This window comes from Camponotus vicinus, unplaced genomic scaffold (genome assembly GCF_025532165.1).
Source record: "Camponotus vicinus isolate PSW18456_S1 unplaced genomic scaffold, iyCamVici1.0 SCAF_4, whole genome shotgun sequence".
Taxonomy (NCBI): Eukaryota; Metazoa; Arthropoda; class Insecta; order Hymenoptera; family Formicidae; genus Camponotus; species Camponotus vicinus.
Window position 1 is genome coordinate 22,859,694 of NW_028141976.1, and position 16,243 is coordinate 22,875,936.

The 16,243-nt window shown below is 36.2% G+C and overlaps 1 protein-coding gene across 2 annotated transcripts in view; it reads left to right on the top strand.

Annotated features, from left to right (window-relative positions):
* The first annotated feature begins 969 nt into the window (after positions 1-969).
* Positions 970-16,243, top strand: part of Iav (transient receptor potential cation channel subfamily V iav) — a 30,923-nt gene continuing 15,649 nt past the window's right edge. Inside the window, exons 1-5 of one of the 2 annotated variants that reach the window (XR_014438755.1) lie at positions 970-2,324; positions 2,679-2,904; positions 8,773-8,888; positions 11,432-11,668; positions 13,968-14,119. Coding sequence is in view for 1 of the 2 variants with exons in the window: in XM_083098399.1 (XP_082954525.1) it covers positions 1,500-2,324; positions 2,679-2,904; positions 8,773-8,888; positions 11,432-11,668; positions 13,968-14,119 (1,556 nt within the window). In the remaining variant the exon portion in view is untranslated. The remainder of the gene's footprint in view (positions 2,325-2,678; positions 2,905-8,772; positions 8,889-11,431; positions 11,669-13,967; positions 14,120-16,243) is intronic. The other variant, XM_083098399.1, reaches the window with a different exon arrangement.

The window sequence follows — 16,243 nt, forward strand, 5'->3', positions numbered from 1 at the left end:
TCGCGTTCATAAAGAGAAATTTTTCCTTAAAGGGCGCATATATATATATATATATACATATATATATATATATATATATATATATATATATATATATATATAATTATTAATAATATATACTCCTGGACAAAATTAACGCATAATTTTTTTTTACTTTTTCTTTAAAATTTTTCATTAAAATTTAAATATCAGTTTTTAAAGAAAAAGTGAAAAAAATTATGCGTTAATTTTGTCCAGAAGTATATAATAAATAATATATAATTATAATTATACATTAATAATTATATTAACTTGTTAGCATGTTGATAGCGCATGTATATCGTTTAAGTATGACTACTATAATCTCTCGACAGGTCAGTATTTTGTACGGCACATCAATGTAATACTAATTTTAGATACCAGCAATGTAACAATATACGTATTATTGCAGTGCTTCAATTCGACGGGAATGGAATATTTGCTGCGTTTCAGTTAAATACGAATGCACTTTAAACACAGATATACGTTGCGCGTAACTGTTTTATTCGGACTTGGGGGATGGGAAATTGATTTCAACATTCCTATCGTAAATATGGACGTAATGAAGCGCAAAACCGGGTCTGAGTGCGAACGGTTGCGTATGAAAAAATGCAATTAATATTTTTATCTCGATTAAATTAATAAAAACACAGAATAATCGAAGTGATTAATATCATCCATTTATTTATATGCTATTATATACTATTTTATCTAGTTAATCTAATTTTCGCGGTTTTTTGTAATGAATAATCTCATTTTTTAAATAATATACTTACATTTAAGTATCTATTTTGTTCCTTTAGTTTTTTTATTTATTTATTTTCTATACGCAATAGTGCACTGGTCCTTGCAACTGGCCTCAAATAAATTTTTGCGCATATATCCAATTGCAAGAAAGTGTGTTAAGGTCAACCGATTACGAATGAGTCATGATCTGTCAAACCATGCGAGAACCGGATCGGTCTAAAATTATGCTAACGAACGGCTCACCTGAATTATCGGCGTTTCACGTATCCATCTTTTAGTATCACGCTTCTAATAAACTCCTTTAAGATAAAAATACTTCTAATTTCACTAGCGCAATAGTGGTGATGGTGACCCTGTCGTGTCCGTTTGCACCAGGTACCGCTTATGGATCGGCCGGTTGCTATAGCACGAATATACTAGCACCCTCGCCCCCTCTCACCCTTTCTCCACTTGTACCATGCCTCTCGTTGGGGGTAAGAGAATCTCGAGTGTTATATCAATGGAGTCGGTCGTGAGTAGCCATACGGCGAAGTGGTTTTTCGCTTTATCGTGACGGAAATGGCGCGCTGCCCGACCTTGAGAACATCTAGAGACACTCGAGGGAGATTCCGTTTGGGCGACGTTGGCTGATAAGGACGAAACAGACGGAGAAAAAATCTTGTGGACATGACGAAGATGCGATAGCGCGCTCTTCTGCGCTTTTCTCCCGATTGACAACGAAGGGCTATGTTTGAATGGGTGGTGTTTGCTCGTGTCGCGTTGGTCGGGGCAGCCAGCTTAACGCAGGCTCGATTCTCGATCGCGTCATCAGCCAGGCAAGCAACGAAGATCAGTGCTTGTTGTATCGGCTGGCCAATTACAAAAAGGGCGGCGAGCTGATCGAGGCGTACAATCAAGGTGGCCAGCCAGAAGTGGAGAAATTGGTGCGCGAGCAATTCGGCATTCTGATGTACGCGGATGGTAAGGGCCAGGCGATCAATCGCGCCGAGTACTTGCGTTGGAAGTTTCGCGACCTCGAGCAGGTCGTGCTGCCGATCGAGGCATCGCTGTCGCGCTTCGATCCACTCGCTCAATGGAACGATCACGAGGCCTGCTGGCAGATGCAGTACAGAGGCTCGCTGGGCGAGGCTCTACTTCATGTCCTCATCATATGCGACACGCGGATACACACCAGAATAGCGCGTATATTACTCAAGTGCTTCCCGCGACTCGCTATCGACGTCGTCGAGGGCGAAGAGTATCTCGGAGCAAGCGCCCTTCACCTGGCGATCGCTTATAACAACAACGAACTCGTGCAGGATCTGGTCGATGCGGGCGCGATTATCTCGCAGCGGGCTATCGGTAGCTTTTTTCTACCGCGTGATCAGCAGGGAATGAACCCCGTTAGAAACACCGATTACGAAGGACTCGCGTATTTAGGCGAGTACCCGCTCGCATGGGCCGCTTGCTGCGCTAATGAAAGCGTCTACAATCTGCTGCTTGATTCCGGTGCGGATCCTGACGAGCAGGATTCTTTCGGAAATATGATTTTGCACATGGTCGTAGTTGGCGATAAATTGGTGCGTATTAACGCGTATTAAAAGAAAATAATAAACTTGTTATATCACATCGGAGAAGGCAGTGCTAATATTAGATAATTATTTTTTTCTTGGAAAAGCTTCTCTTTTTATCTTCCAATGAATTTATTATTCATCATAAATGGCATTTCCTAGATAGTTTATTATATACGTATATGGAGGGAACATTTACATCAATTTTATATTTCCTCAATAAATCTAAAAGTTTAAATTTTGTTCTGATTTTACTCATGTCAATCCGCGTAAATTTTGGCTCTATCTCATAGTAATTAAGCACGAGAATTGACTTTCGTCATTCCAATGGAATAGAGAATAGAGAATCGTTGTTTGACGTAGGATATGTTCGGCTATGCTCTGCGACATCCGAAGCTTCCCGCTCGCAACGGAATCGTGAATGCTGCGGGTCTGACCCCGTTGACACTCGCCTGCCAACTTGGGCGTGCCGAGGTCTTCCGTGAGATGCTGGAACTGTCCGCGCGGGAGTTCTGGCGTTACAGTAATATCACCTGCTCGGCGTATCCCCTCAATGCCCTCGACACGCTACTACCAGACGGCAGAACAAGTACGTCGTAAAGCTAATCGAATTACGCCGAGACGATTCTACGAGAATCGTCATTTATAGTTCACCGGATCGTGCGTCTTCAAGTGGGCCCTCACTTTGTCGCATGTTTCCCAACTAATTGCGACGAGTCAAGGCCGAGATATTCCCAAATAGTAGTATTAGCATCGTAGTGGCACTGCATCACGTCTCATTGCTTTTCTTTCATCTATCCTGTTATAGTATTCCTTTTTCTATTTTCCCTTCTTTTTTGCTTTCAGTCTTTTTATGTTTTAAAAATTTCATTTGCTTTGATTTGCTCTAGAAATGATAAATGATGATTTGAATTCTTCTTACTCGTAATATAGCATTCCTTGCTGAAAGAATCTCTCTTTAGATTTATACAATTTTTTTTCGATTTTAATTTCGAAAAGAATTTATGCAATATCTTTTTTTTTCAATTTTTATCGTTTACGTATTACGTGTTTTATTTTTGATTTACCACACATTTTTGATATTTATTTTTTTATTTATTATTTTTTTTCTCTATTTTTTTATATTATTATATTTTATATTATATTATATTATATATATATATTATAAAGGTGCTTATATATGAAATAATACGAAATGATACGAAATAAGTCAATGCTCTATTCTATTCTATTTTATATTTTAGCTCTTCTTGCTTTTTATACACACAATCTTGAATATTACAATATATCTTAAGTGAAGAACGAAGTATTCCGTCAGGAAGATTTTCGGGATATTCGATAAATTATTTCGCGCTGAATTTTTTGTGCTGTATCATACGTGCTTATGTAAAATTGTACTCCCGGTTTCCAACGGCTTGTCCCTCATGTAAAGCATCCCAACAAGAAGAAGACGGGATAAAGCAAAAATTGTGACGCGAGTGTCGGCGACAGGAATAGAGGAGGTAGCGAACGAGAGGAAGAGGACTAATATAGCGAGAACAAGAAGGGACTATCTTCTCCCGTAAAATTGGATACGAGGGCAAAATCGAGGACAAAATCAGGTTGCAAAGTTCTCAGAGGAAAAAAAAGGAAATTTTACAAAGTTTTCTTACACGTCGAACGTGTGTCGCAGCTGGATAGTAAACCATATTGCTAGCAACTTCTCGCGACATTGCATACGATATAACATGCTACTCGCCAGTAAAAACTGGTTGATATTGGCTCGTTATCATTGCCCCTGCCATCGTTATCACGTCAATATTTTCCTATTTTGACGGTAGATAATTCAGAATTGAAGTCGATTTCTCATTTAATTGGAATCCGGCGAGATAAATGAAGTATTTTTAGGAAACGTGATATAAATTTCAGCGATATAATTTAAAGTCTATGATTTATGTAGACGATTTAATTATATATATAATAAATTTTGCTAAAAAATTGGTGCGTTTTTAAGCTATATCAGTAACGTGTTTCTGGTTGATTGCCGTGATACAATTTTTTTTTTTTAATATAAAAGACAATTTCAATGACAACAATTAACACATAATCTAGAAACAATCCAGCAAAAAGATTTCTTGCAAAATTTTTTCATTTCTTTCATTACTTTTTCTCGATTCACATAGATATAAAAATTTAATTTTTCTCTTTAAATTCTAATATTTATAAAAATAAAAGATAAAAAATATATTATAGAACGCGTATGGGTGCAAAAATATATTTTAAATTGATTCGCTCGAAAAAAGAACCGATTTTTTTAATTTCGTAAAAAATTAACAAACGCATATTGACATTCGAGTGCGAACCAATCATGATGGAAGCATTTCGTCCAGAGAGATGATACAATTTGATTTTATCCTCGAGCGTTTATCATGTCACCAAAATTTCACAACAAGGAACTGCAAGGAACAAGAGCAGAAGAAAGTTTTGCACACTGCGTTCGTATTTTAAGAGCTACTCCCAATCAAACTTGCGTGAAATTGTATCGAAGTTCGCGGCTGAGCATGGAAAGCACTGCCGAGAACGATGCGTTTGCGGGCGTAGGTTTTCCCGGGTTATTCGCGAGTAAGAATACCGCGATGCAGATGCCTGAAAGCGCGGTGGGTCGTAGCAGGATGCAATTACGGGCATTTAACGAAGTTTCGAGATTAGCTGCGGACCCGACGCAGCGCGGTGCTCGCGTTTCATTTAGTTTCGGAATCCATTAGCCCTTCGATCTCTCTCCTTCCTGGCCGCCGTCCTTTACCAATCTAGCTATTTGCCCCCCTCGTGGCACGGGGGCATATTTTCGTCGGGGCACAAACATCGTCCAATCTTGTAAAGGATGATGAAATCACCCGGATGGAGAAAAGTAATCGGGATGACAATAGGAAAGCGAGTCGAATTTTCGACAAGCCTCTTTTACGGCGCGTTTAATTACTCTAAAATCAAGGCCAAAGTGAAGAAACGAGAAGGAGATAAAGAGCGCACCAATTCGGAAGAATGAAAGTTAGAGGGTGATGGTGATTGGCTAAAAAAAATCCTTAATGGTCAAAGATCGAGATCTTTTAGCGGAAAAGTCATCCCCTTCGTCGACGTTCTCTACCGATGTTTTTCTCCCGCTTTAATCTGGAATTTGCGTCATAATCGTGCAACGTTCGCGAAATGTTGTTTCCATATAACTTCTGTTATCATATCTGCGTTAGAAAAAGACCACGTTGCAATTTTAAAGGAGCTTATACATGTACGATGCTTCGATGCATTTTGCGCTGTTATCTTTCATGATACAATTATCTATAAATTAATTCTCTGTAGCGCATAAAAATATGCATTGATAATAAGATGATTGAAATAAGAATAGAAGTGTAGCATGTAAATATTTTGCGAAGATATTCGAAAACTGTCAAAATAAAAATAATAAGATTTTTACATCACAGACAGTTTACGCTAAACATTTTGTTGGTCAAAATTATTATACGCTACGTTTATGTAAATTTACGTGTGACACGATTAACTTGCGAAAAATCATACGACAATGTTAATCGCGTGTAAACGTCACACGGCGTCATACTGAAACTTTGAGACGCTTACAGTATTCTTGGCCTGGGACAGGTTCTGCTGCGCGATCGTTAAGACGCTTGCCCTCCTTCATATCGCACAAACTCCTATTTTAGACTTTTTTCGCATGTAAGCGACGCCATAGAAAACTCTGGCAGCTCTCGAATGCAAACGAGTCCGCGAAAATTTCTCATACAGGAGCAAAAATATTCCACTGGATTGTATAAATTATTTTATTTTATTTGAAAATTATATTTAATTTTTTTAAGAAATTTACATTTCGAGAATATTAAGGGGAAAATTGTACATCTAAAAAATATACGCATTAGAATTTCTTGACTATAGAAAATAAATTCTGTTCTATGGTGCGAGAAAACGAAATATGATTTCATAACTTTTCAAATTAATACTTAACATTAAATTTGTTGCGCTCTTTGGTAAAATTTATAATTTTTTAATTTTTAGTAGCTAGGTAAATGAATTCCCATAAATCCTTATGTTTTACTTTATAACGAAAGCTGTACATGTAAAACATCTTGGTTTCATATTAGTATGTAATAACTATTAGTTATATTTTGCTCGAGTAAAACGCAGTATTATGTGGTTACATTATGCATTATGGAAAGAGCAGGAAATTATGTTAACGAAGCGATTTTCTTCGCTTTACTATATCTGTCGGCATTTATATTTATGGATGATACTAGGTATATGTAGAGCTCATATGTATATGTATACCGAAAATTTCTGCGAATATGTCGATAACAGTTGTCTATAGAGTATTCCGTTTATACACGCGATAAAATTTAATGATATATATTCCATATCAATTTAAAAAGATATATTTTTGAAGTATTTTGTAGTATTTCTGCAATTTATTTTATATTATATTATATTTTTATCGCTGAATATAACTCAACATTTTTAACATTACACAAACGCGAAAATTTCGCTACATATTTACATTTTTCGTGCCTGCTTTATTTAATTTTCAGTATATCAAACATGAAATATAAAATCAAATTTTCGTCAGAAAATTGGCTTCAGAACTTAAAGACACCCGATAGATACCAATGCGATTTTAATTATCTGTTGAGCTGTCATGGAGCTTCTTTCTGTTCTATTATTTAACTTCGATACCAGAACCTATCGACTTGTCGACCCGAAAGAAATGTAGAGGTGTGCTGATGTCTATTTCGAGAATATCCAACACACAGTCGCATATCGCAGGTTTTATCGCGATAGCAATAATAGAAAACCTTAGAAATTAAGTGGTAACAAATCTTATAAGGGTAGATTAAATAATGGATTATCTTATACAGATAAAATAAATATACTGGCGATAAATTTATTCTTTACGATATAATTGAATAAATGTGTAATTGAATGTAATCTCAGCGCGGAATCGAATTTATACATAATCCATAATTAATTCTCCAATATTAAATTCTCCTTATTGAATACTTTTATTTTATTTTAACTTATAAATATAACTTCTTTTTAATTTTTGATATTTCAAATTTACTATTATTTTGGGAAAGATCTCTTTTGTGTGTCATTTAAATACAGTTTAAAAGTCTATTTTGAAGAGATACGTTCTAATTACTTTTGCAATCGATTGTCCAAAATAATTATTGTCGATAATTATTTTCGATTGGAGGAAATGGAATGCCAAAGTGGTACTTTGTTATTTAAGCTTGGTTCAATGTCCGGCGGAGGTTACTAGATAGTAGTAGCCAAGAAGGTATACTCTGAGGGAAACTCGGAGAAAACTATACGGCTTTGCGTAGTCTAAAGTCAGATATAATTACGTGCTGTGGTAACAGATACGCGTTAGTAACCTCGCTGGCTTAGAGTCGGAAGATCAGTGGCCGTCATGTAAAATTGAAAACCGGATGATCGAAGATATTGGTATTAGCATCGGATGCGCGCGCAATCGATTTGCATGAAGCTATTCCTCTGGAATTATAAACGTATAATCATTTGAGCCTTTCAACCAGAGCAAAATCTTCTGCATATATCGCTTACTTGTTATCGGAATTTAAGATTCTGTCCTAAGATATTAAAATTTCTTTCCGCTTACCATTTTTATTCTCTAAAGTTTTATACTCATGAATAAAGAAAATATTATATAACGCGAATGTGTCCCAAAATGCTGAAGTAACTTAAAATAACATGTAGCACTATATATAGAGAATGTCCAAAGTCGGGAAACAATGTTTTTGACGGGTCAAGCTTCCTTGTGCACCTTCGCTCGTGTCGAGCGGTAATTAAGGACTCCCGAGGATACAATCCTCCAAGTTCCAATTACTTTAGCGCTCGCGCCAAAGCCGGGCAAAATGCGACGACAGATGCATACGATCGATACACAACTGAGACTGCTAGTAACGCAAACATGAATGTTGCGCTTAATAATGCACAAATGCGATTTGAGAGAATGAAAAAAACGTATTATATCGATCGCGCTAAAATGTTTACAAGTCGATAATCATGATTTAAATATTTAAATGTTAAGCTCGCAAAATGGAAGCGTCGGAATGTTAACACGGAACACGGAACTTGGCTCGTCGCACGCCAAGTACATAAATATTTTTCGGCTACTTCGTGTCTCATTGATTGTTAATGATTGCGATCATTTTCGAATGAAACGTTAATGGCACCAGAAATTCTGTCCTCTGATCTTACGACGGCGGAAAATTTCTGCCTCGACGGCGGAAAACTTTCATGCCGGATGCGGCAGCGGGAGAGGAATGTCGAAAAGGCGCACCTGTATACACCCGCACGCTATATGCACGCTCACTAATGCAAAACCCATAATTATCGCGGCGCAAACCCTAAAGCGATGTTCCATTAACCGCAAATGGCTCTCTCCGAATTTCTATTTCAGACTGGAACTCTGCGCTATTTATCATTCTGAACGGTACGAAGGAGGAGCACTTGGACATGCTGGACGGTGGTATTATTCAGCGATTACTTGAGGAAAAATGGAAGACCTTCGCGCGAGTAAGTGCATCCACGTGATGGCGTTCCTGCTCGTTTCTCGTTGAATTATAAGACGTTACAATATTTTTAAGTTTTTCAACGTCTCGTCGTCTTTATGTTTGACTTTACCACAATGACCTGAGATTTTGTTTGTAACGATAGAGTTTCGTAGCACACTGAAAGACTCATCTCTTATTAATTCAACTTTTTGTGCTATTTCGAACATATATTTTTTTTGTATATTGTTTCGAGATAAAAAAACGTTGACTTGAAAAATAAGATAGTACTCTTTAATTGCTAAGATAGCTTTAATTGCAGCATATCAGGCAATAAATATTTCCATGGAATATATCGAAATTAAGATATCATCGTCGTTATATGTGTTCGTGTATTGTGTGCCAAGGAAATAGAATTATCTCATGGCAATGCATCTGATATTCAAGATTTATCTTATACTTTCCCCATACGTAGATACAGGCAGCACTTTTCAGAGCTTGTAACTCTATTGAGTATTTTATTTATTCATATAAAGCTATTCATAGAACTGATTCTTCTAACGAACAATAGAAAAATTTCTTCTCTTGTTATGTGCATAACATAATGCGCCAAAATAGGAGTTGTTTCTTCCAGAGTTTTTATATTTTTGCGTTTTGCATATTTCATCTGCATGTATAAAGAATTAAATGGTTAATTAAATGATGTGTACTGAAGTTTTTTCAAATGGCATCTTTTCAATAGATAATATCAAACGAAATATGAAATGCATATATGTTATGTTAGAAGAAAAATTATTTGAGTTAAGTTTAAAAATAATAATATATATATACTTTTTATATCTGTGAAAAAATATTCCATTCATTAATAAAAGTTATAGATTTATTAAATAATATCGAGTAAATAATGAGATCACTCCTTGAATATTAAAGATAAATTAATTCTAAATTTGTCAAAGAATCCATTATTCATAAGAATGTTCTACACGTGTACATCAATATGCATTTGGAGATATTTCTGTTCGTTAAGAGACAATTTTAAATATTGTCAAGCTATATTTTAAGAAATCTTTACACGACCACTTTAAAGCTGATCCACTTACATCGCAATGCTTTTTCGTTTGTATATTTTATGTACTCGACGACGCGAGTCGCCTGGACAAATACCGATAAATAATATCTTCCTTCACATAGCTGCTCGAGTCACGAGAGAGTTTGGGTAATATCATTTTGGATTTTATCAAATATGAAATTCCTCTTTAAAATTTAAAGAAAAAAATAGTTTTTTCATATTAAATCACTATTAAATCACTATTAAATAATAATTCGAAAAAAATATTAAAATATTTAGAAAATGTTAATTTTTAAAAAAGAAAAATGCACAACAAACACAAGAACGTGACGTTTATTAAAAATTGATAGAATAGCGATATCAAATTTTCAATTTTTATTCGGGGCTTCGATTCAGATGCGCGTCTGTAATTTGCATATCATCTCATTGTTGGCTTGCGCGATTTCTTCATCTTTCTCTATCTTTGTCTTTGTCTGTTTCTCTCTCTCTCTCTCTCTCTCTCTCTCTCTCTCTCTCTGTCTCTCTCTCTTTCTCTCGTGACTTTGAACGATTAACATCGATCAACCGATCGGTTGAGTGACGTCGATGAGGCTTTAGGCGATGGTAGTATAATTGCACCGGTTATTTCAAGTCTCTCCGTCGCGGGCCAATGATGGCTCAGTGATTTCAAAACGATGGCTATCGAAGTTATACGGGCAGACTGTGATTGCAATTACGCTCGCATCACAAACGAGCTTTCGTACGTATGCTGAAGGTTCTAGCAGACGAGCCCGCGTATCGCGCATATTATAACTGCATCGCGTCCATAACGTGTCCCATTTATGGCACTAATCACGACCACACTCGGACCGCACGTAGACGCAATATGCAGTATTACTGTACCCGTCCGGCTATGATTTCCCTATTATCGGATCATAGCGGAGTCAATCCCGGGAGTATTCGATTAGAGCGATTTTATCCGTTAAACGAAGCGCGTATACAAATAATATTATTATATTATATATAACGCGAAATAAAGATAAAACGAAAGACGTTGCATTTATTAATCGCGCGATAATACAGTTTGCATACGACGATAACGCGGGATATTCCAACAACGTCGTGTCAACTATGGAATTTTTTCATGTTTAAAATTGTCGTTTATGAGAGTAAATAAGGGATATTAAATGTACAGCAGAAAAAAATTATTTTTATCATATTCCGTAAAGAGTCACCGGCTAATTCTGGATCATGAATCGTTGCTCTCGATAACTAGGATTCAAAAATAAATATGTGACCGATCTAATAATAAGATGTGCGAGAAATCAGAAATGCATCATCTCGAACGTTTATCTCGTATCCGGAGAGACCTTTCGAACTTAGCCCCGGGACCGACGATATTTTCGCGAATTCCGCTTGCCTCTATATTACCGCTCGTAAAACTTTGCTCTTATGTCCCGGCCAATCGATGCGGAAAGTTTCGTAGATGCATACGCCGACATCTATTCTTCACTGAAAAGTTGCAGTTCCTGAAGCGATTGATTATCTTGGTGTTTCACCTGGCCTCGCTGTCCTTAGCCGTATACTTCAGACCCGCGGATACGGATGCCGTGCTGCTGCAGTGGCCCGAGGAGATAACGGACGTCATCCGTACCGCGGCGGAGTGCATCACCGTGCTGGGCGTGCTCAATTACATCCTGGTACAACTGGGTGGCGAGATGATCAACGTCGGACCGCTGTCATTTCTGAAGCAACTGGTAGGCATTGCAAATTTTTTCATCGCCCTGAGATAGCCGTCAGAGACGTTTTACTGCTGGGTCCGGGAAATTCACAAAACAGATTAAATCGCAAAAAGAAGGACATTAGGATGTACACTAGCTCAACAGTCCTCGTGTCGTTAAATATGACATATTGCATAAGAGATATATAAATCGGAGTTGGAATTTAAAATGAGATTTGTTGAAATAAACTTTGTTGCAAAAAAAAAAGAAATAAAGAAGACAAAATTTTGAAGAGATTATCATTGCACGTGAAACTCAAGATATTTGGTCTCATGAACGAGTAAAATAGTTTCCCTCTTTACTTAATCGATATCTCTTTACTTAATCATTCTTCATGTAACGAATATGGTCCGAAATGTTTAAGTCACTTAAGCCCCTACTTTATCACTGCATTATCTTTGTATTTGTTTTTTTTTTAAATCGCGAAATGTCCCATTGTTTCGTGATGGCTCGCAACAATACTGATACCCTCAACGGTGCAATTTCGATGCGCCAATGCCAGCTAAACGCGGCTGGTTGCGCAAATCCCGAGGCTAGTGAACTGTAACGGATCTATAGAGGTATATTCCGCGATAGAAGCTGTACGTTCGTGCCACTAATCTTTCACGCGTTAATAAGTCTGATGAATAAGAAAAAGATAGATTGATGATTACGGAAGCATTATGTATAACGGTATAGTGGCAGTAGTGCTAATATTAACAACTGGCTTTTTCTCTTTCTTTTTTTATTAGCCTTATATTAATTCGTGATATTATTGTATTAGAAGTGATGTATATAAATATATATATTGAAAGAATTTTTATTAAATTACAAATGTGTGTGAAAAGATAAGTAATTAATTCTCTTATTTATTATAGATGTATAATAAATCAGATTATTAAATATAATATTGTTACAGAACGCGTTCATAGATTTGTTTTCTTTGTAATATATTGTGATATATTAAATATATCTTCTCACAAAAACACGATAAACGTACGTGCCTCGTAATTATTTCTTAATTATTCTTAATAGATTAATGTTATTATAAAGGATTTAATAGTTTTTATTGTTTCGCTGGAAATCATTACATTATTGAATATCATAGGAAATGAAATCTCAGAAAAGACATTGCCAGAGCTGAATGATTGATTACGTTGAAAGCACTTTTGATAGAGGCGATATTTCGATATATGTTCTCGATAGTGATAAAAATAGATTTTTTTTTCGGCAAAATATAAATATGGAAATTGTATAGTTTTTGATTAAAGTTTTCCCTTTTCTTTTACACTATAAAAAATTTATTATATATGTACCTATATATACAGATATACGTCTTCCATGTTAATAGAAATTATAATTAGAATGTCCATATGTAAATATATATATAATTTATGTCGAATATTTTTTCTCAAATCAAGGATTCGATAGAGATCGCGAAAAAATATCAGCATAGTATCGTGCGTGCCTATCAGCCATCTATCCACATCTATCAATTAAGAGAGAATATATTGTACATATATGTACATACCGTTGGTTATTGCTAGTGCTGGATCAATAGCATACATACGCCGCTCTGTTCCAATACAATCGGAACAATGTTAAGCTATATCGTTGCATTATTAAACGCGAGTCCCAGTCCGCGTGTCCGGTTCGATTTGCGGATAATTAATACCAGCGACGATTTAAAAACGTTAACGCGCGCACGCGAGCCCGCGAGTCTCGTTGTCGAACAATGTGTAATTTCCCCAATTTCTAGATGGGCAAAAATATTTTATCTGATTACACGTGCAAATATAAGCACAATGTATTTCAATCTCTTTATATTCTCGTAATTACTATACGTAGCTGTATTAGCATAATCTTTAAAAGATTACGCAAAGGTGTTTGAAATATAATACGCATATATATTTTTTTATATATTTTATATATTTTTATATATATTTTTTATATATTTTTTAAATACATATATTTATTATATATATATTTTTTTAAAGTTAAGCTTATTTATTTATTTTGTTCCTCTTCAAGTTTAACATTCCCGATTGATGTAAAACTAAGCAAGCTTGAGAAGCAGAAAGAGAATATCTGTATACACAAATCAGATGAAATATTTTCATCTTCTTGCACGTTGAATAAATCTCGCGCTAGGTATTGTCATCGTGACGACGCGGTCAAATCATAGAGCGATATCGAAATCGCACGAAAATATCGATTCCTCTGCGGACGTTCCTGAAACGTTGCAAGAGTGCATGCGGCCGTACTAACGTTCGGCTTGCGCGTATTTGCATTTCAGAGCCACGAGCCAGCCAAGTTGATATTCGTGATCAGCAATCTACTCATTCTCGCGTGCATTCCATGTCGTATCGCCGGAAATCGGCACGCGGAGGATGCGATATTGGTGTTCGCCGTCCCGGGCTCCTGGTTTCTTCTCATGTTTTTCGCCGGGTAAGTAATAATACAAGAAACGCGCAGAGAGGAAGAGACTAGTGAGGAGGGGGGGAGAGGGCGGAAGTGTCACTGCGAAATTAAAGTGCTTGCAATTTACTGGTGCGACCAGGTCCCACTCGTTACATCTCTGTCACTACGTTTGTTTTACGCATCATTTTAGCGCCTGACAACCGCCACGTGTAATCCGGCGATGTGTTTACAGCCACCTGTACATACCGCTTTACCGGACTAAATGCCGAATAGATTTTTTCTTCCGTAATGCGACAGATGTACACTTTAATGTACTTCCCACTCGCGCGCAGATATAATTTAATATATTTTTATCTCGCAGAATTTTGCATATGTAGCGTAGAAAATAATCGTGATTGATTATTTTTATAATCCGTTAAAAAGGGATACCGGTTAAATATGGTAGATTAACGAGGGAGAAAAACATAATAGAGTATCGAGGGCAGAGTTGAAAAAAAAGTACTTCTATTTTTATAAAAGGATGCATTTTCTCTCTCCATACACGTTATTTTAACGAAATGTTTGGTATTATTAGCATGTATTAAACGTATCATAATCCGATTTGTGGAAATGTTTCGTTTTACGAAAAAAATTTGTACAATTTTTAGTGCCTGATGAAAAATTTTATTATTTTATTGTCTCATTATACTGTAATTATTTTCTCTGAAACACATTAACACACTTTGTATTGTCATTATAACTTGACATCAATTTCTTTTTACGTTTCACGTGAATATCTCACCGCAAATCACCATAACTCATTACAGAAAATGATTCTGCAAATGAAATTTCCCGTTACGACGGGAAAGAACTTTCACGACTTGTGAATTCGCTTCCTTCGTTTGTTACAACGAACGACGTTTGCGAACAACGCGCTTCTCACAAGCGTTTTACTTAACGACACTTTGACGAATGTCGACGTACCTCCTGTCGGACGTACTTCCGCGAAAAATGGGACAAATCGTTTATTGAGAGGCGAGGACGTGCGCTCGCATTGTACTTATACGTTCCTAATACGTGATATCAAAGCTACGTGATCGACATTGAAAGTGGCACGGTTGGATTGCAGCTGCTCCTTTCGACAAACTTCTCGGTTTGTTCCACCGCAATCCGTCCGCACACGTAAACATCACAGAGATGTCATATTTCGATAGATACGTGAGATTCCAGATGAATGTCAACCGCTATCTATCGTTTATACTTTTCTAGAAATCGTATAATGATCGTCTTAACGATATCTATCTCTTTTGATATTATCAAATTTTTTTTAGGAATTATAAGTTATACTTTATTTCAGTGTTTTTTTTATAAGTAAAAATATTAATTACTGATAATCTTTAACTTTTTATTAATTATCATTATATATTTTATCGTAATATTGATATATATTTAAAAAAATATAGAAATTTAAAAATTTCTACGATCTTCGATTCTCAAAATGAAAGAAAACTAAACGCATAAAGAATCAATAATCAAGCAGAAAGCATTATGTTGCCCTCTTTCCGGTGTCCTCCAGCTGTGCCTAGATATAACGTGCCTAAGAGCTGGCTATAAGGTATACAGAGAAGTTCACGGAACTTGTGCAGGCGTAAAGAGTGTATATTGAATTTAAACAGACGTAAAATGGAGGCCCGTCGTAAATGGTACATCGTAAAGCACTTAGGCCGTAACTTTAGAGGTGGTTGTAGCAGACTCCCGTTAAATTTTGTGCGAAATTAATCTAAGGCGTGACTGTGGCTTATTGCCAAGCGAACGACAGCCATGATGAAGGACAAGAAACATCGTGGCACCGAGTGCGCGGGAGCCTTTGAGGAATTACTGCACGTATACTTAAACGAAGTGACGACTAGGTTCTAAAGAGGACCCTGATGGACAGTAATTATTCGCGGGGAGATGTCATGGTTCTTACTGCACTTTCAATAAATAAAATATATTATATTCTACTTTTTATATACACACACGGAAATCTGACAGTCGACTCTTTGTCCCTTAAGCTCTGTAGATTTATAATTATACTCAGAATTACAGCATTAAAAATGAAATTATAATAAACTTTCTGACAATGTTACTCATTATTCACTTTCGTCACTTTTTTAAGTGCATTTTAACAGT